Source organism: Ochotona princeps, chromosome 23 (genome assembly GCF_030435755.1).
Source record: "Ochotona princeps isolate mOchPri1 chromosome 23, mOchPri1.hap1, whole genome shotgun sequence".
Lineage (NCBI taxonomy): Eukaryota > Metazoa > Chordata > Mammalia > Lagomorpha > Ochotonidae > Ochotona > Ochotona princeps.
In genome coordinates, this window is record NC_080854.1 from 24,317,833 (window position 1) to 24,345,369 (window position 27,537).

Genomic DNA, 27,537 nt, shown 5'->3' on the forward strand with positions numbered 1-27,537 from the left:
CTGGCCTGACATGACTTGAACCTAGTTGCAGCACTTGCCAGCTGGAGCTACAGCTTAGCCTGGCCAATGTGCACCCATTCTGGTTCTCTTTCACACCACCGGATGCAGCAGGTTTGCCCAGTTTGGCCCGCTTCCAGACCCAGCCCACATGCCACCTGACAGGTGCTGCAGCCCTACCCATGTGGCCCTACCCCAGTCCCAGCTCTCATACTCACCAGTAGAAACAGTGGCCCGTCAAGGGAGCCCCAGACCAGCCGCATTCCCAGCTACGGGTCTTGCATATGCTGACAAGTGCTGCAGTTCAGTCTGGCACTGTGTAACCCCAGTCTCAACATTCACCAACAAGTGCAGTGGCCTAGGCCCCGTCCTGGCCCTCATGTAAACTGGGTGCAAGCTTGACCTGGCCTGAAACGCATCCTGGCTCTTGTTCATGCTAGCATGTGCTGCAGACTGGCCCAACCCAGCCTTCTCCCAGACCTAACTCACACGTATGCTGCTGATGCTGTAGCTTAGCCTGAGCTGTCCTGCCCTCAGCCCTGGCTTTTACACCCACCAGTAGGAGCTATAGCTTAGCAGAGTAGGTCCCCAAGTTCCCATACCAGGTCCAGGATCTCACAGGTGCCTTGGCCCTGCTTAACATGGTCTGCCCTCCATCCTGGCCTTTGCATTTCCTGGCAGATACTGCAGCCTGGCTTCCTCCCAGCCCCAGCTCCCATGAATTTCAGGTGGGTTCCTGTCAGGTGAGTTTTGTGGGCCAGCTGAGCTAGGCCTATCATGCCCATCTCTTGCTGGTGCTACAGTCATTCCACATAGGTGAACCCACGAATTCCCTAAAGGATCTGCCCCCAGATCCAGTTCTCTCATATTGTAGTGGGTGCTGTGGCCTAGCCTGATGTGGCCCAGTCCCTGCTCCAACACTCACAGGCAGGTACTGTGGCCTAGCCCAGCTAGGCCTCGCTCCTAGTTCTAGCTTTTGCATGTGCTAGCAGGCAGCAGGCAATGCAGCTTAGCCCATCTCAGGTCTCCCTTGAGGACAGGTACCTTGGTCTGACCCAGACATGCCCTCTGGGTTGCCCCCTCTAAACTACCCCATTTCAGCCGCCTCACCTAGCTGTGGACCACAGTGTCCTGGTGTGTGGAAGCCTGCAGGAGTCATTCCCATGCCAATAGGTCCCCTCAGCCACTCCCACTCCAATAGGTCTCCTGACCTCCTTCTCCAACGTTCTATAGTTCCCCACCAATCACTGCTCAGCCACATGACATGTCTGGGAGCCCAGGTGGTGTATTCCTCCCTGGGTCCCATGCCTTCCTCATGTATCTTTTAAAAAATAATAATTAACATAAAAGAAACTATGCTGGCACACTGGTATAGTTAACACAGATTTGAAATTAACCAGGCCCAGAATGCCCACCAGCTATGGGCTGCTTTCTCCCAGAAATGTAACACTTGCCTAGGTACAAGGCAACCTAGGCAGTTGTCAACAACTGGGATAAAAATAAATCTTAAAAATGAAAAATCAACCCGATGAGGTAGCCTTGTGGCTAAAGTCCTCAACTTGAGCACCCAGAATCCCATGTGAGTGCCAGCTCATATCCCGGCTGCTCTACTTCCTTCCAGTTCCCTGTTTGTGGCCTGGGAGGGTGGTGGAGGGTGGGCTAAGGCCTTGGGGCCCTGTACCCACGTTGGAGACCCAGGAGACTGTCCTGGCTCCTGGCTTCAGATTGGCTCAGCTCCGGCCGTTGCAGCCACTTGGGGAGTGAGTCACTGGGTGGAAGATCTCTGTCTCTCCTCTCTGTAATTCTGACTTTCCAATAAAAATAAACCTTTTGAAAAAAAAATACAGAAATTAAAAAACAAAAAATAAGAACAACTGGGCCTCACTCCAGCTATTTAGGGATTCACTAAAGAAAGAGCTGAGACTATAGTTGGAACAGTGACTTTTATGTAAGTCGCCTTCTCATAAGGGGCACTTCCCACAGCTTAGTGTGCCTTTTAATCACCCAGGATCTCCTTGGAATGCAGGTTCTGCATTGGGAAGTGGGTGGCTTTCCTGGTAAGCCCTAGACGGTGCTATCATAGACTTTGTTCTTCTAGAACAATTGTTTTCATCCTGACCACATTCCTGGAGGCATTTCACCTTTTGATTTAACAGTTTTGAGTGGAGCCAGGACATTGGTAGTTTTTTTTATCTTCTGTGTGATTTGAAAGGGTAGCTTGAACTTGACAGCTGTTGATTTGTGATGAGACTTTTGCTTCAGTGACCACACCTGAGCAAGGCCCAAACATTCGAGCAGTCATAAAAGCATTTCAGGTGCTTCATAACTCCAAATCTCAGTACTATTTGAACTGTTTTAGCCTTGACCAATAGTTCCTACTCTAGACTCAAATTGTAATCTTTTTTTTTTTTAAAGATTTATTCATTTTATTACAGTCAGATATACACAGAGGAGGAGAGGCAGAGAGGAAGATCTTCCGTCTGATGATTCACTCCCCAAGTGAGCCACAACGGGCCGGTTCGCGCCAATCCGATGCCGGGAACCTGGAACCTCTTCCGGGTCTCCCACGTGGGTGCAGGGTCCCAATGCATTGGGCCGTCCTCGACTGCTTTCCCAGGCCACAAGCAGGGAGCTGGATGGGAAGTGGAGCTACTGGGATTAGAACCGGCGCCCATATGGAATCCCGGGGCTTTCAAGGCGAGGACTTTAACCGCTAGGCCATGCCGCCAGGCCCTCAAATTGTAATCTTATGAGAACTTGTTTTTTTTACTTTTCAATTCTCTTTAAGAATTAAATTTTAAAAATTGAAGTAGTATTATGTCCTTTTATGTATCACCAAGGCTTAATGATCATCAACTCATGGGTAATCCTATTCTCTCTACACCTACTTCCTCCTAACTTGAGTTATTTGGAAGTGAATTCCAGAGTTTGTCACATTTTATCTGTATCTATACATAATTTAGTATATATCCCTAAGGAAGGAGGATTCTTTTTTATAAACATATCCCTAAAGCCTTTATCACTCCTTTCTATTTCGTGTTTAACTTTTTATTTACTTTTTTATTTAAAAAAAAATTTTTTTTAATTTTCTTTAGTTTTTTTTTCATTATTTTTACATTAACATCTTAACATCCAGTTAGATTCAGATTTTCCCCAGTCTTCATTAAAGCTTTTTTTTAAAAAGCTTCTCTTCATTTTTTGAGTCTGTTTAAGGAAGATTCAGTGGGATTTAAATCTTGCAGTTGATTAAAAGGTTCCTTAAATTGTTTGATTTTCTTTTAGCATCATATTTTGAAATTTATTGAGGCTAGGCTATTTGTTAGTTTACCATACGTCCAAGGTAATGTTTATTTGTTATTCTCTCCCCTCTGAGTTTATTGGATCTACCCGTTTCATCTCATTTAAGTTCCAGTCTCTTTAACTGAGAAAAATCTCTCTGCTGACCTGATACTTAGATATACATCAAACATGCAGTGTGCATACACATGCCTCTGTTTATTTGCCAAAGTAATTCCACGAGTAGCTTATTTCATGTGAAGCTTTGTTTCAGGCTCTTTGAGGGAAAGGTGTTTATACTCCATAGTGATGGAACGTTGGTCTCTTATTCACAGAAACACACATCTAGGGATTCACATCTAGGGATTGACTATAAGGTTGTGTCTTTGATCTCCAAATTCTGAAAATCCAACTTTTTCATGTCCTCCTGCTTAGCAGGTTCTTTATTTTAGAGACTAAATTGCTAGCTGTAGAAATAGAAGTAATGTTGCTTGGGTTCAAACCACAGTATGTGTGTGTACTTACAATTTTGCAGTCTGTGAAGAACCTTAGCATTAGTGTGTCTGTTTCTTAATCTGCGTAATGGAAATAATAGTGCCTTCAAAAAGTTGTTGGAGGATAAAGTAAATAATTTCTGTTAAATAATTAGAACAGTGTTTGTGCTAAGTAATTGGAACAGTGTCTGGCTGATAGCACTTACTGTATGTTGCCAGAACACTTAATAAAATGTTTAGGCAGCAGTCACTGTAATTCCTGATTTTCATATTTAACTGAAAGTCACACAGATGCTTATGTTAAGGAAAGATCACTTACAATTTTGGAATTCATATATTTTAGGCATTACCTTTTCCAGTTCCCTCACTTTATGTAAAAGGATATAGAGCTAGAGAAGTGGAGTAACTTATCTAAGGTTGTGCAGAAACACAGGCAGAGCTAAGAGAAGAGCTCAGATCCCAGACTGATTTGGCATTTACACCACAGAAAGCAGTTGATCTAAGTTCTTAGCAGGAGAATATGGTCTTCCTCATAGTTTAAATGGTTTTGCTTAGCTTCCTTGCCTTCATTGAAGTTGAGCTTTCATATTTATTGAAATTTCAGTCTATTTCTGAAATTTGATGACATCTCTTTCTTCTAGGTTGCCAGCATACTTTGTTGTCCCCATCCCTCTTCCTGAAGAGAATGTGCGGCGCTTTCAGGGTCGTGGCATACCAGTAAGTGCATCTGGAGTGTCATCCTAGCAATGTGATCTTACTTGAAGCTCTTGGCTTTGGGACTAGAGAGTTTGTCTTCAGTCCAAGGGTGATCCAAAAATATCATAGGGACTCCCTAGAGAAGTCTGTTAAACATGAGGCTCCTTGGGACAGAGTTCTAAAGTTTCCACAAATGCACTTGAGTGTTCAACAGAAATATTTAAATAACTTTAAGAGGATGCTCTGCTTTAGCACCTAAATTATATTGAACCGGAGATGACCACTCTAAGGGTAGTAGGTTTAAGATTCTTTTGCTTACACTAGAAATCTTTGCATAGGCAAAATGGTTGTTATTTTTCCCAGAGACAGCATGGAGTGCGTCTTAGTTTTCACAGAATAGAATGGGCTGAGAGCCATATTCAGAGTGTCACTGATCAAAGAAAGCAGGACTCTGGCAGTCACTCCAGTTTCTAATTAGTGGTTGAGAATTGCCAAGCCTGGAGGGAACTCAGTAAGGAAGGAGAATTGTGAATCAGTGCTGTGCCGTGCACACAGCTGCTGCACCAAAGGGTCATCCTCAGACTGTCAGCAAGATGGTGAGAAAGGTGCTTGAGCAGCGCAGCCCTTGGGAGGTGAGCAGGGAAGGAGCGTGACCCTCGCCGTGAGCCAGGGGCCTTCTGCACGGCTAGGGGAGCAGCTCTTCACTGTCAACTGCTTTGTGCAAAGTACGGTTAAGAGCTGAATGTTGCCAGATGTCCTATTTTTTTTTTTTTTAAGAAACCAGATATAAATTATTGTGTGAGTTTTCTTGATCTCTAAAAATAAGCAAATGATTCAAATGTTCTAAAAAACTGCTTTAGGCTAGAATTGGCTCATGTCCCACCAGTTAGCATTCTTTGATTTAGAGCAACAGTTCCCAGACTTTCTGATCTGAAGACTCTTTTCACTCCTAGAAGTAACTCAAGGGCTAAGAGTTTTTGTTTATATGGTTTGTTTCTATTGATATTTGCCATATTAAAAATTCAAGTGGAAAATTTTTAAATATTTATTTAACATAACATGTTAGCATAAAGAACATTTCTGTTTTTCAAAAACACTGTTTTCGTTTCATTTGAAAGAGAGACTGGCAGAGAGAGGTTTTCCATCCACTGGTTGACTTTCCCTATGCGCGTAACAACCGGGCCTAGGCCAGGCCAAACTTAGGAGAGTGAACTCCAGTTGGTTCTTCCACTCAGGTTCTTCCACATGGGCCTGGCACAATAGCCTAGTGGCTAAGGTCCTCACCTTGCAGCCACTAGGATCGCGTATGGATGCCAGTTTGTCTACCGGTTCGGTCTCCAAACAGCTGCAAGAGCCGAAGCTGAGCCGATTTGAAAACAGAGCCAGGAACAACTTCTGGGTCTCCTATGCAAGTGCAGGGTCCCAAGGTCTTGGACTATCTTTCACTGCTTTCTCAGGCCGTAAGCAGGGAGCCGTATCGTGAACCAGCGCCCATGTGGGATCCCAGTGCTTGCAAGGTGAGGATTTAGCCATTGAACCACCATGCTGGGCCCACAGTAATGTCTTGATCCTTCATTAAGGACATTCTCAAGTGAGACAGAATTTTCTCCTTAGTGTGGTGGCAGGAGACACACAGTGACCATCAGCAGTTGTATGGCCCCTTCATGATTGATGGAGATGCAGCCTCAGTGATGATGTCAACGCAGTAGAGAAGACAAGCTACAGGATTATGTCAGTGTGATTGGGAAGATTGGTGTGGCCTCTCAGACCATCCCACAGGTTTTCAGACCTTTGATGTGCATATATTTTGAAAATTAGTGCTTTAGAGAAATGGAAATTATGGAATCTAGAATCAGAGCAGAATGTAGAGCTGAGGATATTCTCTAGAGAAACAAAGATGAGTTGTTTAAATATAAAGAATCTTAAAAAAATCTGTGGATATTAGGATTATGAAAAATCTTTGCATGGATTTCAAAAATCTTTCTGCCAAAATAAGCCTGATTTTTTTTTCTTTAGACTATCTATCTAAAAGGCAGTTATAGATTGATTGATCTTCTCTCGACTGTTTCACCCCCCAGATGGCTAGAGTTTGGACAAGCCAAAGCGAGTAGCCAAGAATTCCATCTGGGTTTCCCATGTAAAGGTAGCAGAGGCTCACAGACTTGAGCTATCTTGCGCTGCTCATTGGTAGGGAGCTGGACCAGAATCAGAACAGCTGGCACTGGATCTGGTGCTTTGGTATGGGATGCCTAATGTTTTAATTCCATGACCTTTGTCACAGTATCCTAATGTGTGAGAGCAGGCTACTTCTGCCCCTAGTGTGAGAAGTGTAGAGATCTGCCTGTGCTCAGAGATAGAACTGGTAAGGTGGAGAACGGTGAAACTAGTAGGAGGATACAAGGAAAGATTCTTAGGACATGTGTCTAAGGAAATTTGGGTGGGAAAAGCAAGTGAACCAAACAAATCAAGTTGGTAAAAAGGATTTTATCACGCTAAAAAGCTTCTGCACAGCAAAGGACACAGAATAAGGAGACAGCCTACAGAACAGGAGAAAAGATCTGTAAGATGTCCTGGCTGATGAAATTAAAGAACTCGGCTCAACAAGCCCTACCAAGTACAGTTAAAATATGGACAAATGGGACCAGTGTTGTGTTTAGTGGGTTAAGCCGTCACCTGTGGTGCCAGTATTCTGTATGTGTGCCAGTTCAAGTCCTGGGTGTTCTGTTTCTAATACATCTGTTGAACTGGGAAAGCAGTGGAGGATGACTCAAGTATTTGGGCCCTTGCACCCATGTGGGAGACCCATGTGGAGTTCATTGTTGCTGGCTTCATTCTGGTCCAGCCCTGGCTATTGAGACCTTTTGACTGGTGGGCCAGCAGGTGGGTCCTTTCTCTCCCTTTTTCTTTTCTTTTTTTTTTTTTTTAAAGATTTATTTATTTTTTTAGGGCCCGGCGGCGTGGCCTAGTGGCTAAAGTCCTCGCCTTGAAAGCCCCGGGATCCCATATGGTCGCCGGTTCTAATCCCAGCAGCTCCACTTCCCATCCAGCTCCCTGCTTTTGGCCTGGGAAAGCAGCAGAGGACAGCCCAATGCATTGGGACCCTGCACCCGCGTGGGAGACCCGGAAGAGGTTCCTGGTTCCCGGCATCGGATCGGCGCGCATCGGCCTGTTGTGGCTCACTTGGGGAGTGAATCATTGGATGGAAGATCTTCCTCTCTGCCTCTCCTCCTCTGTGTATATCTGACTGTAATAAAATGAATAAATCTTTAAAAAAAAAAGATTTATTTATTTTTATTATAAAGTCAGATATATGGAGAGGAGGAGAGACAGAGAGGAAGATCTTCCGTCCGATGATTTACTCCCCAAGTGAACGCAACAGCCGGTACCACGCCAGTCTGGAGCCAGGAGCCCAGAGCCTCTTCCGGGTCTCCCATGAGAGTGCAGGGTCCCAAGGCTTTGGACTGTCCTCGACTGCTTTCCCAGGCCACAAGCAGGGAGCTGGATGGGAAGTGGGTCTGCCGGGATTAGAACCGGCGCCCATGTGGGATCGCGGTGTGTTCAAGGTGAGGACTTTAGCCGCTAGGCCACGGCACCAGGCCCATCCCTTGTATCTTAAAATGTTACTCCTGGTCCCGTTTCTGATTTGCTTTGTCCTTTTGCCCTCCCTTTATTGTTCTTGAAACTGTCTAGTCTTCTTGCCTGCCCTGTCTTACTTTGTTCTATTTGGAAGCTTATTTCCGTTTCCAAAGTATAGACTCCAAAGGTAGACCCAGTCTCTTGGTCATCTTCATGCCCTCTCAGCCCAGTGCAGTGCCTTGCTGTGCAAGCCGTCTCCTTTGCTCTGATTGAATAGCCAGCTTTCCATTCTCTCCAGGATAAAGGAAGCTAGCCCCTTTTTCATCCAAGTAGAGCAAAGCCTTTAGATTTAGACTGCTGCTATTTTCCCTGCAGTTTAGGAAAGCCCTGCAGTCTCTTTAAACTTGATTGTGAACGATGTTACTATATCTATCAGAGAGAATGACCAGGAAAATTAAGTGAGTCAGTTCACATGAAATGCCTGACACACTCTAAGCTGCACTCCAATGGTATCTATTATCCTGGTAATGAAAATGTTATCATCATCTATACTACCAGCACTAAAACCATGTCAAAATGTTAGATCTTAAACAAGTCCTGTTTTGTTTTGCTTTTAAAAAAACAGGTTTTTTCATTCATTGTGATTTAATATACCCTGGCTTAATAAACATGGATATATCTAGCCACTTTGTACTGAAGCTGTAAATTTCCCTGTGTGAATTGAAGTGGTAAGCTGCTGACAAATCAGTGTGCCCTGTTGGACTCCGCCTCACCACCCTGTATTCCCCTCTGCAGATATGGTGTTGGTCCTGCCACAATGGAAGTTCCCTTTTGAAGATGTCAGCACTGCCCAAAGAACAGGATGATGGCATTTTACAAATCCAGAAAAGCTTCTTGGATGGGTCAGTTCCAGTTTACATTTTGCTCTTGTTCAATTCAGTGCCTGCTTTCTAAGGTGCAAAGAACAGTTTTTAGTACTTTGAGAATGGTCAGTATAGCAAATTGTAAAGAATGTTTAGTGGTACATACCGAAATGTTTAGGCAGAGAGGTGCCAAAGCTGTTATTTCATTGCTGACAAATCAGTGTCATGGTAAATGCCACTTCTCCACACGTTTGAAATTTTTCAAAATAAATAAAACATGCAGGTTGGATAAATTTAAAAAAGGAGTAAAAACTCTGGGGTTGAATTATCTTGGTCCCAGTCATGTCTGCATCAATTTTTTGAGCTTGACAGTCTTGGGCCTGCTGGTGCTACCGTGTGCGCCTCTGTTCCCGGGTGGGTGGACTGGGGTTAGCGGCCTGCTGCACTTAGCACCAAGGGAAGGGTTGCACCCAGGCGCTGCCCACAGAGCTCTCTATACTGCGAAGTGCAGCAATTCTGAGGAAAAAATAAACTATGCTGAATTCAGGTTTGCTTTCCTAATCTCGTGTTAATTTTTCATACCTAGGATTTACAAGACCATCCACAGGCCACCCTATGAAATTGTTAAAACTGAGGACCTATCTAACAACTTCCTACCCCTTCAGGAAATCCAGACGGCATACTCTAAATTTAAGCAGCTGTTTCTCATAGGTGAGAAGAATGCTGAGCGAAACTTTATGTCAGATAGGGAAAGACATGCCACATGGATCAGGTGCAAGTTAGTGCCTTTTTCTTGGACTCATTATGGTACTGTGCAGATGTTGCCAGCCTTGAAATCACTGCTTCCTGTAAAAGTGTGTGAGCCTGTGGTCACTGACTGACTTACAGTCTTTTGTAAGTAGTATAAGCTGTTTTTTTTTTTTTTTTTTTTTTTTTTTAATCAGTGGACTTCCTTCCCAAAGTGCAGATACCAGACTTGTCCTCTCAGCTGGGCATACAAAGTTTCTTACAAGCTAAATGAAAGTGGAGCAGCTGGAACTTCTTACAAGTTTATGAAATATGTCTTGTCCAACTACCCCGTTTCCCTGCCCAGGCTGTCTACTAGTATCAGTTTAAACTTGGTTTTCATTTAATAATACTCAATCACCTGTAGAGTCTCTCAATTCCAGAAAAATCTTTACTTGTAAGATAGTCACATGTACAAATGACATGGACTTTTTTCTTTTAAAATGGTTTTTTAAAATATTTTATTTATTGAAAAAGTAGAACTATAGAGAAATATCTTCCAATGGCTGTGGCTGGGCCACACTGAAGCCAGGAACTTAATCCAGGTCTCCCCTGGAGGTGACAGAGACCCAAGCACATGGGTCATCCTCTACTACCCCCACCACTACCCCCAGGTGCATTAGCAAGGAGCTGAATCAGAATTGGAGCAACTAGGACCTCAAATTGTGCTCATACGGGGTTCCCCAGCATCATAAGTGGTAGTTCCATTTCCCATCCTGCTTGTCTGCTTGTGGCCGGGAAAAGCAGTAGAGGATGGCCCAAAGCCTTTCCAGGTGGCAGATTTACAGAGAGAAGAAGAAACACAGATATTTTTCATCTGCTTGTCCACTCCCCGGATAGCCCCAATGCCCAGGGTTGAGCTCATCTACAGCCAGGAGCTCCTTCTAGGTCTCCCACTTGGATGCAGGATCCCAGGGTGTTGAGCCCTGCTCTGCTGCTTTCTCAGGCCATAAGCACAGAGTTGGATCAGAAATTGAGCAGCTAGGACACAAGCCGGCCCCACAATGCCAGCCTCTTTAATTTGCTTTTTTTTTTCTTTTAAGATCTATTTTTTATTTGAAAAGCAGAGTTAAACAGAGAGAGAGACACACAGAATCTTCCATATGCTGGTTTATTCCCCAGATGCTGCATTTGCTGAAGTTGGGCTGCTCTGAAGCCAGGAGCTTCTTCCCAGTCTCCCATGTGGGTGCAAGGGCTATGCTTAGATCATCCTCCACTGCTTTCCCAGGAAGCTGGATCAGAAGTGGAGCAGCTGGAACTTAAGCCAGCATCCATATGAGTTGTTGGTGCTGCAGGCAGAGGCTTAACATACACAGCCCCTACTAATTTTTCTTAACATTTCAGTTTATTTATTTAATTGAGAGGCATACAGAGAGCCAGCAAGTAGGAGCTCCTGTTCACTGGTGCACTCCCCAAATGTGGGCACTCACCCCCACTGAGGATAAAGTCAGGAGCTAGTAACTCTATCCAGCTCTCTCATATTAAGGGTAGAAACCAAATTACATGACTCCGTTATTGCTGCCTCCCAGAATCTGTATTGAGTAAGGACGTGGGTGTCTTAAATGGTGTTCTAACCTCTAGGCTAATAAGCTGTCCTAACTTACCCTGATGAACTCTTAGTTGTTTTAGCATTTAGCTGACATTTGTCATCTTCAAAAAAATTCATGGAAAATGCACAATACAAATAAACTTCATGAATTTCAAGCTTTCTTTGTACCAAAAGAAACTTATCTTCAAAAAAATTTTTTTAAGATTTATTTATTTTTATCGGAAAGCAGATTTACAGAGATAAGGAGATACAGAGAGGAAGATCTTCCACCCATTGATTCACTCCCCAAGTGGCCACTATTGTGGCTATTGCCAGAGCTCAGCCGATCCAAAACCAGGAGTCAAGAGCTTCGTCCGGGTCTCCCACGCGGGTTCAGGGTCCTCAAGGCTTTGGGCCGTCCTCGCCTGTTTTCCCAGGCCACAAGCAGAGAGCTGGATGGGAAGTGGAGCTGCCAGGATTAGAACCGGTACCCATATGGGATCCCAGTGCATGCAAGGCGAGGACCTTAGCCACTAGGCCACCATGCTGGGTCCATAAAATTTTATTTTTAATGTTGGTTACATGGTAGGTAAGAATGCAAGCCCATGTAGGCCTCCAGTTAGAGTGTGGAGGGTTGAGGTATGGAGGTTGGGCAAATGTTTCCATTTTTTTTTCTCTGTGTCCATAGAGAAGGAAGTGGAGGGGGCCACTCCTTGCTGTCAAACTGCATCAGCACCCAGGGATGGGGGATAGTCATTTGATGTGGGTCAGGGTGTTCTGAGGGTATTATTTGAGTAGTTCAGAGAAGTCATTGGTTTTGTTGCTCCAGGGTCTATTGGTTGACTAAATTCAACTTAGTACATTTACAGCCCAGGAACAAGATACAAAGCTTGGTCAGAGAAATATTCTTTCCATCCTCTACGAGGCACATTTTCTCCTTCTCTCTGCAAGTCTGACTTTCCAACAAATCTTTAAAAAAAATTAGTATATGTATATACATATATGTATGTTTTAATTTTTACAAAAATGTTTATTTATTTTTATTAGAATGGCAGGTCAGATTTACAGAGAGACAGAGATCTTCCACTGCCTGGTTCACTTTCAAATGGGACATGAACTGGTACCCATTTTGGATCCCAGTGCTTACAAGATGAGGATTTAGCCATTAAACCGTTGTACCAGGCCCAAGATTAATTTTCTGTACTTGAAAAAGTTGAAGAGATGGAATAGTGACATGCAGGTAGTGGCTTTACGTGCCATCCCACAACCCCAGCTCCTGTGTAGGCATCTCTTATTTCAGCCAAAGACCTCTTTTAGACCATCACATGCTTCTAGAAGGCTAGAGTTTAGAAACCAATTGACCGAAGTTTGGAAGTTCCATTTACTGAGATTGACAGTCCTGTGCGTAAAATCCGTAATTTGAGTCTAAGGCCGTTAATCTGGTGAGCAGCATAGATTTGGGGGGTGGCCTTGACAGGAGCAAGTACAGGTAACCTTACCTTACCTCTGTGCTTTGCCTTCCTTTTTTCAGATAACAGCACTGAATTTTGGGACACTGATATAAAGTGGTTTTCTCTGTTGGAAAGTAGCAGCTGGCTTGACATAATCAGGTATTTCAAGCTATTGTTTTGCTCATGAATTTTAAAATTGTCTAATTCAAGAAAATAGAGTTGATAGAAGACTAATGTGTTTGCTATTTCACATGAAATATCCTTAGCTCCATGTACTGTTCAAAGCTTGACTGGATTTTGCACTTTTTTTTTTTTTGGTATTTGGGAATTTACAGTCCTGCTACCTGCTTGGAAGGAAATATAGTTTGTAGATGAAGCATTGGAAAACCAGAGAAGGGCATGGCAGTCCAGAATTACTCTTCAGGCAACAGGACCAGCCTCAGCAGACAGGCAGACACCAGAGGAGAGTGGCAAGGATCCTGGCCTTTCACCGAATGCCTTTTTGCATTTTTATCTTACATGTTTATGGAAAGCTTTTAAATCATGACTTAAGTGAATCTTATTGATTTTGGAGCTAGCTTGAGGTGTCAGTTCCATTGCCTTTGCCATTCACTGTGAGGAACAGCTCTGCTCCTTTGTCACTAGTGTATAGAGCAGATGTCTGGGTTGAGAGGATGGCCGTGGTCCTTGGCTCCATCCAAGGAAAGAAGAGAAGCTTCTGTCTGCCTGGCATAGGTCTCACCATGCAGAGTGCTGGATGTGTTGTGCTGTGAGAAGCCAAAGCCCTCCGGACACCTTACAACTATATACTCTCAGGAGCCTGTCCTGGGTGCCCCCAGAGTTTGAATATATGATTGCAGGCAGTGCCAAATGTTACCAAAGAACCCTTCTTTTTGTAGGGTGGGTGCATAAGGGCAAGCATCCCTAACCAAAGGAAGTGTCTGAGTGTGGGGGGTGAGTTACTGGTTTGGGCAGGCGTGGTAACAGAGGGAAGACTGCCTAGGTTGCCATCCCTCTTAGTAAACTGGGAACAAGTCAAAGCCATCTGTAGAGGAAGACAAAGGATTTCTGAGCAGACTCAGTCTTTTGAGCCACCCTGATAAATTCACCCTTGTACAGCAGTTACCTGAGGCAGTTGGCTGTTTTGCATTACTGGGTATAGTGTTTGTGTGTCTTGTTAGGATTCACCATCAGACACAGGTAGGAATTTCCAACAAGAATTTCTAGTTTGGAAAAAGCCTAGCAGCATTTGTACATCAATTCCGAGATTTCGTTTTGAAATTGTTCCATTTGCAGATGAGTGTCCTCCGGCCTATGAATGCTGTAAGTGGTAATTGGTTTCTTTTTTTGATGATTTTGACATGTGATATAGATCTGGTAGAGAACTGAAGATCAGTCAAAATGTCTCCAGTCTTATTGTTTGTGGTACCTAGATGAATACCTATGGTTATCTCTCTCCTCTTTAGACGTTGCCTGAAAAAAGCAATAGAGATTACGGAATATCTGGAAGCACAAAATATGAACGTTCTTCTTTTAGGTAATATATTTAAAGCGTAAAGGGTGGTTAGTTTTCCTTTATTTGAGAGTCAGTTTGTGTATGTGTACTTTTTAAAAACATACTTTTAAAAATATGTTTATTTTTGCTGGAAAGGCAGATTTACAGAGAGAGCAGAGACACAGAGACAGATCCTCCATCTTTTGGTTTTACTCCTGACATGGATGCAGTGGCTGGTCTGCAGCCAGGAGCCTGGAGCTTCCTCTGGATCTCCCATGTGGGTGCAGGGTCCCAAAGACTTGGGCCATCCTTCACCTCCTTCCCAGCCACATTAGCAGGGAGCTGGCTCAGAAGTGGAGGAGCTGGGATTCGAACCAGCCATAAATGGGATGCCAGGACTGCAAGCTGGCTTAATCTATGCAAGGTGCTAGCCCCATTGTTTTTTTTAAGCCACTTTCCTTCCTTCCTTCCTTCCTTCCTTCCTTCCTTCCTTCCTTCCTTCCTTCCTTCCTTCCTTCCTTCCTTCTTTCCTTTCCTTCCATATTTGAAAAGACAGTTATAGAGAGGAAGAGGCATAGATCTTCCATCTGCTGCTTCACTCCACAGATGGCTACAATGACTATGGCTGGACCAGCTGAAGCCTGGAACTTCATCTGGGTCTCATACAGCAGAGCAGCGGCCAAGAATGGGCTGTCTCCTGCTTTTCGCAGGCCATTAGCAGGGAGCTGGATTGGAGCTCGAGCAACTCAAACACAAACTGTTGCCCATATAAGGTGCTGGCTTTGCAGGTGGTGGTTTACTTATTACCGCACAACATCAGCCCCTAAATTAAATGTTGTGATAATCCTCTGTCTAGAGACCCATTCACTGTTGTTTTATATCTTTGGAGTTTTATGACTTAGTACAATTACCATATGAAGTAGGTGGTCTGTGATTTCCTTCTGCTCAGTTGGATTAATATTCCTGTACATCTGACAGCGGGATAAACATACAAAGTGTGTAAAAGCAAATGTAAACTATCATGTAGTAACGAATATTGCTATAACTTGTTCAACATGAGCTAAATATTTACCTAAATACTCTGTACTATATAGAATATCATAAATAAAGTAAATGTCTTGGGGCGTTTATACCCCAGCCAGCTTTTGTCATTTCTCAGATATTCTGCATGATTGTGGAACTTAAATTTTAAGAGCAGACTGGAAAATGTGTCTTTCTGATGATTGTTGCTTTAACCATTTTGTTAATACCCAAAGAAGAAAGGTAGAATGGGACACTGGATAGCTGAGTGCTTGGTGAGAGGGTTGAAGATTGGCAGCCGAGGAGTCCAAGGCTATGCTACACTGATTGCAGAGATGAACTTAAATGTCTGTAAACCTGGGTCCAGCATGATGGCTCAGCAACTAAATGCTCACCATGCGTGAGCCGGGAGCCCATTCTGTCCCGGCTGCTCCACTTTCTATCCAGCTCCCTGCTTATGGACTGGAAAAGCAGAAGGCAGCAGCCTAAGATTTTGGGACCTTGCATCCGTGTGGGAGACCTGGAGGAAGCTCCTGGCTCCTGGCTTTGGAGTATTTCAGCTACAGTCATTGCAGCTACTTGGGGAGTAGACGAACAGATGGAGGAGATTTCTCTGTGTCTCTCCTCTCTGGATCTACCTTTCCAGTTACAATAAAATAAATCTTTTTTTAAAAAGCTGTCTCTAAATCCTGCATTGACTACTGAGTTTTTCTCTTTGAAATCTCATTTTTGCAACCTCTCCTCATGACTTCCAGTTGCAAAGATTGCCTTAAAAATGTGTAGCGGTGGGTGTTTGATGGAGCTGTTAAGCTGTTGCTTAGGACAGCCACCATCCATATTGGTATATGTCAGGTCCTCCCCCTCTGCTTTCCATTTCATTCCTGCTACTGCACATGCTGACCGATGGCAGGTGATGGTGTACCGGCCTGGATCTGTGCTGTGCCTGTGGAAGATGTGGCTGGTGCTCCGGGCTCCTTGCTCTGGCCTGGCCTGGCTCTGACTGCCGCGATCATCTGAGCAGTGAGCTAGCAGATGAGAAATCTATGTGTGTCTCTCTGACTTTCAAATAAACAAGGTTTTTTTTTTTTCCCCAGAAACTTATTTTGAAAACTGGCGAAAGTGGAGGATAGAAATGAAATTTTGTTTCTTCTGAACCCAATTCTAACTATAGTTTAAACTTATTTCCTGGATGAGACTAGTGTAAGCCTGGGCCAGCACAATAGACTTCTGACAGTGTGAATATTTCCCTAATTAAAATGCATTTTTTAAAGATGTATTTATTTTATTACAAAGTCAGATATACAGAGAGGAGGAGAGACAGAGAAGATCTTCCGTCCAATGATCCACTCCCCAAGTGAGCACAGCGGCCAGTGCTATGCCAATCCGAAGCTGGGAACCAGCAACTTCTTTCCGGTGTCCCACGCGGATGCAGGGTCCCAAAGCTTTGGGCCGTTCTCAGCTGCTTCCCCAGGCCACAAGCAGGGAGCTGGATGGGAAGTGGAGCTGCCAGGATTGGAACCGGCGCCCATATGGGATCCCAGGGCATTCAAGGCAAGGACTTTAGCCACTAGGCCACGCCGCTGGGCCCTAAAATGCATTTTTAAGTTTCTCTCCTAAAAATACTAGCACTGTTTTCATCATTGGTATTTTTTAAATTGATTTGTACTTATTTTTGTAAACAGGAAACCATGGGATTATACACCCTAACTTTTAAGAATGTAAACCCCAAGATAAAGCATGGCTAGAAGTGTGTGTGTGTGTGTTTAAGTTATTTTCATTTTATGTCGGAGGAGGAAAGAGAAATCTTCCAATTGCTGCTTCATTTCCTCAAATGCTCCCTGCATGTGCAAGGCGAGGATTTAGCTACTGGGCCACCTTAGTAGGCCCAGATTTGTGCTTTTTTTTGTGCTGATTCATGAATGGGCAAAAGGAGGTAGACCCAGTGGGCATTTCTTCTCTAGGCTTGACAGGGAGGAGCAGGTGCCTCTGGGCTTCTCCAGCAGAGGAACTGACAAGAAGAGCCTGTATTGATGCAGTGTAGAACTGTTAAACTTCCAAGTAGAGTTCCTATAGTGCATTGGAGTAGAGGAACCATCTGAGGTGAGGCTGAGAAGCAGCCCAGCTGGACCAGTGCCCTCAGTGATGGAGGCCTTGATGCCTGGGCACCAAGGGAGGGATGAGGGGCACAGGCCTGCTCTGTAGGGCCAGCATCAGTGAGGGGTTGAGTCCACTCAGATTTGGTCATCTGAAAGTCCACCGCTGAGAGCAGATTAACAACATGTCTGCCAGAACCTGTGTTAGATGCGCTGAAAGCAATTTATGTTTCGTCCTGGAAACGTGACCCCTTTTGCCCCGTGGCCTTTGCCTCTGGGGACTAGGAGCTTGACTGTGGCAGATTGGTGTGGGGTCTGTGAGGAACTGTGTCAGTGAGAGTATATTCTGCAGGTTGCTAACTGGTACGCCCTTCTTCCTCCAGAAGAGAACGCTTCTGACCTCTGCTGCCTCATCTCCTCTCTGGTGCAAGTGATGATGGACCCCCACTGTCGAACCAGGCCTGGTTTCCAGAGCCTCATCCAAAAGGAGTGGATCATGGGTGGCCACTGCTTCTTGGATCGCTGCAACCACCTGCGCCAGAGTGAGAAGGAGGAGGTGCGTTAGCTCGCTGCACACTGACCAGTCCAGGGCAGAAGTGCCTGATCTTTCCCTCAATGCCTGTCTTTAGGTAGGGTGTGCTTGCCAACTGCACACCACACAGGATTGTTAGGAAAACTGACATCAGGTCATTGCAGAATGACTTCAAGGGATTGAAATAGTAGTGAAACCTTCCCCAGAGGAAAAAGAGCCCACAGGTGTGTCAGAGTCTACACCAAAGGTGTGTACATAGCGCATGGCGGAAATAACGCTGATTCAGGCAGATGGGAAGGAGCCCAGTGAGACTCCTGCAGTTTTTGCTGTAAGTGGGTTTTCTGCACATGTCAACCCTTTCCAAACAAAGCACAGGGCTACATTCACACCAGCTGTGACCAGGACCATGGCCATGGCTTTTTCTGCACCTCTGTGAGGTGCCTGAGGCTTAGAGTCAGCACAGCATAGTAACGTTTTCGTTCACTTCCAGCTTGTGCTGGACTTGGCTGGGCAGTGGCTGGGCTGTAACTCCCTTCGCTGCTGTGTAGATGATTAGCAGACGAATGAGAACAGACAGATTTCCTCTAATTAAATCACTGCCAAGCTGGTGCAGGCCTGTGGTCTGATCCGCGTGGCCTGTGGTTTTGCTTGCTGTGGAGTCACCTTGTGTGCCGTGATGCAGAGCAGAGGGCCCAGCAGGCCGTTTCAGGGAGCCCCAGCTCCTGCCTCTCAGTGTTCGGAGCTCCAGGAAAACGGCAGGCAAGTTCTCCAGGTCTGGCCTCTACTCATCTGTGTCTCATTGAGCTCAACAGACATCACCTTTTCAGCTTTGAAGGGGATCGGAGGAGCTAATGTGAAGGATGGTGAAGAGTCACATCATGTGAACCTCAGAGAGTGAAAAGAATGTCTTTTTGTGTATCTGCAGAGGAAGGGCTGACAGGCACCAGGTCTGATGGGGAGAGTCAGGACACATGATCTGCTCTTCCCCCAGCCCTCGGGGAAGTCACATTTCCTGACCCCATTTCCCTGACTATTCAGTGAGGTTCAAACTGATTCTGTCCTACTTTATAATAGTGTGCATAAGTTGAGGTGTGACATCAAGCTGCTCCAGGTTTGTTAGTGTCTGGGTGTCAATGTGTGGGAATGTTGGGGGATGAGTGGTGTCACTTGTGGTTATGGAAGCAACACTCAACTTAATTCAAGAGCTGGATTTGCTCTTTTGTCTCTGTTACACACGCACACTCTTTATTCTGACTTTATGTGAGACCTAGGCTAGCTCATCAGTATCTCCAGGCTTCATTTTCCCCTCCCTATGGGAGAGACTCACACAGCTGGCAGGATCACTGGGGAATCAGAAAGTAAAAGCCCTTAGTAAGTGACAGCACACCCTGGAACCTACTGTCTCTGCTAATAGGGTTGGTCTCTGTAGCTAACAAATGAGGCCAGTAGGTTTTTAGAATGTCATTGTGAGGGACTCTTGTACCACAGCTTACAAAACCAGCATCTTGTATCAGAGCTGGTTCAAATCCCGGCTGCCTTGCTTCCAATCCAGCTCCCTGCTAATGTGTCTGGGAAGGCAGTGCAAGATGGCCTAAGTGGTTGGGCCCCTGCCACCCATTTGGGAAAACTGGATGGAGTTCTTGGCTTCTGGTTTTGACTTTTGGGGCCATTTAGGAAGTGATCCATAGGGTGGCCCTCCATCACTATCATTTTGCCTTTGAAAATGAATAAATACATCTTTTTTTTTTTTTAAAGATTTATTCATTTTATTACAGCCAGATATATACAGAGGAGAGACAGAGAGGAAGATCCTCCGTCCGATGATCCACTCCCCAAGTGAGCCGCAACGGGCCGATGCGCGCCGATCCGATGCCGGGAACCTGGAACCTCTTCCGGGTCTCCCACGCGGGTGCAGTGTCCCAATGCATTGGGCTGTCCTCAACTGCTTTCCCAGGCCACAAGCAGAGAGCTGGATGGGAAGTGGAGCTGCCGGGATTAGAACCGGCGCCCATATGGGATCCCGGGGCTTTCAAGGCGAGGACTTTAGCCGCTAGGCCACGCCGCCGGGCCCTAAATACATCTTTTTAAAACCAATACCTTTGGAAGAAAATGTTGAAACTCACTGTTGCTGCTTTCTCTTCCGCCATTTGTCTCGTGGGTGCTTCCTGTGGGTGGAGAAGGAGCTTCCCCATTTCGGGCTCCAGGACCAGTTCTTGATGCTTGCCTAGCTGGTGGGGGGATGCAAGGGTTTTTTGTTTTAAAGATTTATTTATTTGTTTGAGGGGTACAGTGCCAGACAGGGAGAGACAAGATCTTCCATCAGCTGGTTCACTCCCTAAATGACCACAACAGCCAGGGCTGGGATGGACCAGAGCCAAAAATGAAGAGAGAAATTCCATGCAGGTCTCTCACGAGAGTGACAGGAGCCCAGGTACTTGAACATTGTCCACTGCTTTCCCCGTTAGCGGGAACAAGATCAGAAGCGGAGCAGCCAGGACCTGAACTGGCACTCTGATCTTGGGATATCAGCTTAACCCATGCCAGTCCCAGTATGGAAGTTTTTATCCTCGTAATTCTTTATTGACGAGATGTAGATTACTAATCATAACTCAGTACAAGATTTTTTAGTAACAGCCCTGATAAGAAAAATTGAATTCTTTTTTGGAGGAGGCAACATTTGGCTTGGTTGTGAATTAAAGTCAGTATCCCTATCATCAGAGTTAATTGCAAATGCTCTCTATTAGGGCTGGTCTATACTGAGATGTTATATATTTCATCTTTGAGATGCTTTTGACACAGATATTTCTTGCCAGATTCTGATATTAATCAGTGGTTTCCATTGACTTGGGGTGGGGTGGAGCAGCCTGTCTTTCGAGAAAATGCAGCCCTCAGCAGGAGTAGTCTGTAGCTGCCGAGAATGGCTGTTCCCATTCCGGAAGACTCACAGGGGGCTCTTGGCAGCTCAGTAACATCTATCTTGTTTCCATGTAGGTTCCTGTGTTCCTGCTTTTCTTAGATTGTGTCTGGCAGCTGGTGCACCAGTTTCCCCCAGCCTTTGAATTCACAGAGACTTACCTGACTGTTCTGTCAGATAGCCTGTACATACCCATCTTCAGCACCTTCTTCTTCAATTCACCTCATCAAAAAGACGCTAACATGGTAAGAGTTCCTTTCAGGAATCTGTGTATTAAAGAGGTTCCATTGCATAACCAGGATGCAATAATATTGATGCTAAGAAGATGTTGACTTAACCCTGCTTCTGTACCAGGCTTAATGGGCTGTGTGTTTTTTTTCCTCGTGCCTGAGGAAGCTGAGGCACACCGAGCATAAGGAGCCAGGCCAAGGTCCCAGCAGAAGCAGGAATGGGGCAGGGAGGGCTGAGCTGTTGGTTTGGAAGAGGCCAGGTGCTGTCTCTCCTACTTGCCTGCTCCGTGGGGTTACTGTGTGAAGAGAGTGAAGAGCAGGCCCCGAGGGGAGCAAGCTGCTGAGCTCCTCCTGTCCATTCCTCCCCCTCCTGTGTCTTTGAAGGCCATATGCCCAGGGAGTCGGCTGCACTAGCTGCTGTCAGGGCTCCTGCCAGCTCTTCCTGACCCTCAGGCCGCATGAGCAAGCCTGGTTCCCAAATCCACAGTGCCGTGGGGACAGCTGGAGCCCAGCTTCCCGTTGCTTATCCCAGTCCTGCCCCACAGCAGCCCTGAGTCCCCACGTTGCTCAGGCCAAACATCTGAACCTCAGTCTCTTCAAATGTAAAATTGGATAAATGCTAGTTCCCTAAGCAGGTGGTGGTGTGGGCACTCTGCATGTTGTCTGGTGAATGGTCTGCCAGAAGGAAAACGTCCTCCTTGCTCCGCTCTGCTACCCTAAAACCATCAGGGAGCAGCCAGAGATCCCACAGCCTGCAAACAAGTGCTCTTGGTAGCAGCTGCCTTCCTGGTGCCAACTTCTCACACCAATGTGTTGGCTTTTCTCATCCCTTGCTGGAAGCCGTGGTGACGTGTGCTTGTTTTGGCAGGGTAGGGAAAGCCTGGATTCACAAAGCAGGCCTCTGACCCCGTTCACCGTATGGGATTGGTCTATACAGTTTGGATCCAAAGCTCAGACGTTGCTCAGAAACCCTCTTTATGTCGAAAAGTCAAAACTGGACAAAGGCCAGCGGAAAGGAATGCATCCCAAAGTAAGATATGCATCTGTCTACACCCCTGATGGCTGCCTCAAGTTCATGTGTGTGTGTGTGTGTGTAGGAATAAAAGTTACTTTTGCATGCTGTCTGGCAGCATATGCTTCCCCCTTGAAACAGTCTACAGGGTCAAGGTTTGTGTTGGGCAAATTGTCAGGCTCCGTGCAAATTCATGATCCTGACGAGCCCCAGCCATTTGCTGAACACCACTGAGGTGCTGCTGCCATGGCCGTGCTACATAGAAACATGTTCCCTGTTCCGCCTCCGTGTGCTTAGAGAAACAGCACTGGGGATAGAGATTTTACTTGGGAAGTGCCAGTTCATATATTAGTAAGACTTTGCTTAGTGCTTTCTGTCAAGGGTAGTGCAGTTTTTGTCCCCAGTTTGCTGTTGTTCTCAAAAGCAGCCATAGATGATACACCAAAGGATAGACATGGCTGTAGGCCAGCACTCATAAAAACAGGTGCTGAGACGTTTGACCTGAGGGTTGTAGTTTGCTGATCCATGCGTGACCCACAGACATTAAAGCGGTCTTTTAGGGGGACCAGCACTGTGATACCGTGCATAAGGCTGCTGCCTGCAGCTCTGACTTCCCGTGTGGTTACCAATTCAAGTCCCAGCTTCTCCACTTCCCGTCTTGGGCCCCTGCACCCATGTGGGTGAACTGGAAGAAGCTCCTGGCTCCTGGCTTCGGCCTAACTCAGCCCCATTTGTTGTGGAATTTGGGAAGTGAGTTGGTGGATAGGGAATCTCTCTCTCTCTTTCTGTAAGTAGACCTTGCAAATTAGTTTAAAAATATATTTTTTGAAGGACTACTTTTCTGATATTTTGTCCCTGGTCTTACTGTTTATTAAATTTCCAACGTTCTCTAACTGCTAATGATTTGCTTCTGGCCTGTAATCTCTTGCTGACTGACCTGATTCAGGGAGAGCAGTGATGATAAGTGAAGTTGACGAGTCCATATTCTCAAGTTGATCATGAGGATTTGCCGGAGGCCTCGCCTGCCCTGAAGTGGGAATTGATTCTGTTCTAAAGAAGTCTGGGAATGTAGATGGGCCAATTGCAGCTCGCAGGGACCCTGTCGGCCACACAGAACTGCCGCTGTGCTCAGGGTTCTCAGGCCTACAGGGATGCTTTTCCTCTTCTGGGTGAGCCACTGAGGCCTGGCTAGAGAGTTTTTCTTCAGTGTGCTGCGCCCTCTGGTGGGCTGGCTGCGCACTTTTCCTGAGACCTTAGCTAGAGTCAGAGACTTGCATCTGAGTGGCAGGAGACCTCCCCTTCACTGTAGAGGAGAGGAAACTAAGGCTCCACTGTCTAAAAATGGGTCTCATTTCTGTCTCAAAATCCTAGGTTTGTAACAGTACCTTCTCCTTGTAGATAGTGACAGGTTGCCAAGGCTCTAAGGAGCAGCAGTTCAGAGAGATTTGAGCCCTAGGGCTGGAGAATTTAATTTGATACTGGGTAAAGCAGAGTTGGAACTCAGGCAACAAAGATATTAGAAACTTTGGACACTTTCTTGAGTTGCCACTTGGCCTCGGAGACGTTCTAGAGAGAGTCTGAGGAAGCTGGGAGTGACCAGCGCCAGGTACGGCTCTGAATTGCCATGCAGCCAGCAGGATTCAGCTCAGGCATCTGAGCACCACTGCTGCCTGAAGGCCGGGCCAAGCTCTGGGCGTTTGGCACTGCTTCCCCTTAGTGTGTCTGGAATGTCCGCTTTACACAGGAGACTGGAGGAGGGAGGTGTCCAGGACCAAGTGGAACCCAGCCAGCAGCCCAGCTCTAGAGGGAGCTGCACTTCAAGCTGCCTTTGACAAGTTACTAACCTCTGAGCCTTAAGTTTCCTAGTTGTTGAAGTGAACACAGTAACAGAAGTAAGTGAATGTCACCTGTAAGCACTGAGCACAGAATCTGTAGGCAGTGACTGTGCAGGGATGGCTAGGTGCTATTTACTTAAATGGAAATGGAGTTACAGAGAAAGGAGATCTTCATTTGCTGGTTCACTCCCCATATGGCTGCAATGATCAGAGGTGGGCTGATTAGGAACCAAGAGCTTCTTCAGGGTCTGCCATGTGGGTGCAGGGGTCCAAGCACCTGGACCATCCTCGGAGTCTGCCATGTGGGTGCAGTGGTCCAAGCACCTGGACCATCCTCGGGGTCTGCCATGTGGGTGCAGGGTCCAAGCACCTGGACCATCTTCTGCTGCTTTCACAGCTGAATTAGCAGGGAGCTGGATCATAAGTAGAACAGCAAAAACCAGCTGGTGCCCCCAGTGGCTTTAGCAACAGTGCTGCCCCTTTTATAAATTTTTCAAATTAAAAAAAATTAAAGATGTAATTATTTGAAAGTCAAAGTTACAGAGAAAGAAAACGTAGATAAAGACAGAGATTTTCATCTACTGTTCACTGCCTGGAGGGCCACAGTAGGCAGGAGTTTTCTCTGTCTCCACCATGGGTGGCAGGGACCCAGACCCCGGGCCATCTTTGGCTGCTTTTCTAGTTCATTAGCAATGTACTGGATCAGAGTTAGAGCAGCCTGGCACTTAAACCTGTGCTCAGAGTTGGCAGCGTTAACCACTACATTGCAATGCTGGCCTCAGCCCTTCCTCTGGTCAGTGTTTCTGCCTTTGTTGTCCTTGTCCAGAAGAACCTGTATGATTTAGGCTTAAACTCCCACTGGATACCTGATAAGCTCCCAAGTTACTTCATCCATGCGGCAGGATGTTTAGCAGTCAGCAGTGCTTCCTTGTGTTATCAGGCCTACGGTTCTCAAGAAAGAAGCATTTTGCTCCCTTTAAAGGCAAACAGACATCACCTTCAAACTCGCCTAAATTGTTCAACTACACCATTTTCTCCAAAGTACTGCACAGATACCATGGATGCCTGGTTTACTCCACCTGTTCACAGTGCCACCTACTTGCACATTTGTGTGTCGGTAGCCCAGGAAGCCCCTTCCTGTCTGTGTTACTGTGTTTTAATGAGTGTACAGACGCAGGCCTTATTTGGTATGTCTGGGTACTTACGAAAACAGGATATGGGCCCAGCACAGTGGTCCAGTTGGCTGATCCTCCTTCAGGTGCCGGGATCACATGCGGGCACTAGATCATGTCCTGGCTGCTCCACTTCCCAGCCAGCTCCCTGACCTGAGAAAGCAGTTGAGAATGGCCCATGTGGGACTCTGTGCCCACGTGGGAGACCTGGAAGAAGCTCCTAGGTCCCAAGTTCAAGCTGTTGCAGCCACTTGTGGGGTGAACCAGGGAATGGAGGATTTTTCTCTCTGTCCTTCCTTGTGTTGGTAAATCTGTCTTTCCAATAAAAATGAATAAATCTTTAAAAAAAAAAACCTGAATCCCCTGTTTCACACTTAGAGATTATTAAAATTCCACCTTTTAAAAACAAAACCAAAATTATGGCCTTTTTTATGGTGCCAGTTGTAACTGTGCCTGTTATTTTTAACCAGAGGTGTTTCTGTTTTCTCTCAAAGCATCGACGACAGCTATCTTTGCCACTCACCCAGTCCAAGTCATCTCCCAAAAGAGGATTTTTCAGGGAAGAAACAGATCATTTAATTAAAAACCTCCTGGGCAAGAGAATTAGCAAACTGATTAATTCTTCTGATGAGCTTCAAGACAACTTCCGGGAGTTCTATGACAGTTGGCACAGCAAGCCTACCGACTACCATGGCTTGTTGCTACCTCGTATAGAGGGACCAGAAATCAAAGTCTGGGCCCAGCGCTACTTGCGTTGGATTCCAGAAGCCCAAATTGCAGGTGGTGGCAGAGTGGCCACGATGAGCAAACTGTTTGAAATGATGGAGGAAGTCCAGAGCTTACAAGAGAAACTCAATGAGACATGCCACCCCCAGGAACCCCTGCAGACTGAGGCCCCCTGCTTGCTGCGAAACTCTGCTCGCCTCTCTTCCCTGTTCCCTTTTGCTTTACTCCAGCGACATTCGTCCAAGCCCATCTTACCCACCAGCAGCTGGAAAACTTTGGGAGATGAAGAAGATCTGGCTAAACGAGAAGATGAGTTTGTGGACCTTGGCGATGTGTGACCTGTGCATTGGGTCATTGTTATAGGGCAGCGTGAGAGATTGGGACAGTTGATCCCAGGCTTAGCATTAGGCTCATCTAATCCTGGGAGGGTCATTAGCCCAGCACTGTGGTGGAGGAAACCAGGCCCTTCAAAAGAACCAATTCTTGGGTTTTTGCTTTTGTTTTTTTTTTTTTAATCCTGAAAGACTATGCAATTTAGACTATTTCTCTGGCATTAATAATTGAAAGGAATTATAACTTGACGCATCATAGGATTATGACCATTTTCTGATACCTAAGTATTGTACAAAACCTGCAGTTGCCAGTTTACTGCCAGAAAAGGGCTTTGGTAAGATATCCTTGGACTTGATAACTTCCACTCTTTTTCTGTGCCAAGATCACTTATCCAGTCACTGGGGACACTCAGTTTCTCTAGAACCCATTTCAAAACGAGCAGTTCAATTTAATGTGATACTTGCATGGTGATGGAAATCTTCTGACAGGTGCTAAGATGTGCTTACCTAAACCATAGCATTTTTCCTTTCCTTGTCTGTCAGAAATGCCACAAGTGTCGCTTGCCCTGATGCTTCAGAGCATCCTCCCTCCTGCCTAGGCTGTGTCACTCCGTGTGGGGTAGAAGGACCAGCCACTGCCCTCCACCTGTCCTGGCAGCTCCAGGTCCTCCTCTGACCTGCTCCACAGCACTTGCCACCGACCCTGCTCCCCACCGCAATGCACAAAGTCCCAGGGACTTGCTGCTAACTTTACGCAGCTACGTTGGAAGGTTGGGCCCCTCCCAGTTTTTCCAGAGAAGCTTGCATTCCTCTGTCAGCGTGGAACTCCTGCCTTGCCACTGGATTGTCGCTGGTTGATGCTCCTGAGTGCAGGTGCAGGGGCCGCTCTGCAGCAGCTGCCCAGCCGGCTTGCATTCCTCTGTCAGCGTGGAACTCCTGCCTTGCCACTGGATTGTCGCTGGTTGATGCTCCTGAGTGCAGGTGCAGGGGCCGCTCTGCAGCAGCTGCCCAGCCGGCTTGCATTCCTCTGTCAGCGTGGAACTCCTGCCTTGCCACTGGATTGTCGCTGGTTGATGCTCCTGAGTGCAGGTGCAGGGGCCGCTCTGCAGCAGCTGCCCAGCCGGCTTGCTCGCGTTCTCCGTTCCCCGCACAGACTCATGGGTGGGTCTCCTTTGAATGTGGCTTTCATAGGAAAGCAGTTAGACATAAATTTCAGAAGTGATGACTATCACATGATACCTCAGTGAATTAAGAAGCCATAGAAGAAATTTGGTGATGCCTGGTCACCTTCTTGGATCTGCTGTCTAAGTGAGAAGTATATTTTCCTATTTTTTTTTTTTAAGCAAGGAAGTGTACTTTGTAGGGACTAGTTTTTGTTTTTGGTTTTTCATTCTCAGTGACACTCTGTCAAAACCCAGAAAAGGAAGGGAAAAAAGCTTACATTAGAATGTTTCAAATGGAATGTTTCCTTTTTTAGAGACACGTGCTTTTCAGGCTAGATCTCATATT

At 46.0% G+C, this 27,537-nt stretch overlaps 1 protein-coding gene across 1 annotated transcript in view; it reads left to right on the plus strand.

The window, feature by feature from the left end:
* Positions 1-26,295, plus strand: part of MTMR12 (myotubularin related protein 12) — a 71,941-nt gene extending 45,646 nt beyond the window's left edge. Inside the window, exons 8-16 of the mRNA XM_004583634.4 lie at positions 4,409-4,484; positions 8,835-8,941; positions 9,489-9,613; positions 12,748-12,826; positions 14,134-14,204; positions 17,659-17,831; positions 20,799-20,966; positions 21,820-21,981; positions 25,465-26,295. Coding sequence (XP_004583691.2) covers positions 4,409-4,484; positions 8,835-8,941; positions 9,489-9,613; positions 12,748-12,826; positions 14,134-14,204; positions 17,659-17,831; positions 20,799-20,966; positions 21,820-21,981; positions 25,465-26,034 — 1,531 coding nt within the window. The 3' untranslated portion in view covers positions 26,035-26,295. The remainder of the gene's footprint in view (positions 1-4,408; positions 4,485-8,834; positions 8,942-9,488; positions 9,614-12,747; positions 12,827-14,133; positions 14,205-17,658; positions 17,832-20,798; positions 20,967-21,819; positions 21,982-25,464) is intronic.
* Positions 26,296-27,537: the final 1,242 nt, after the last annotated feature.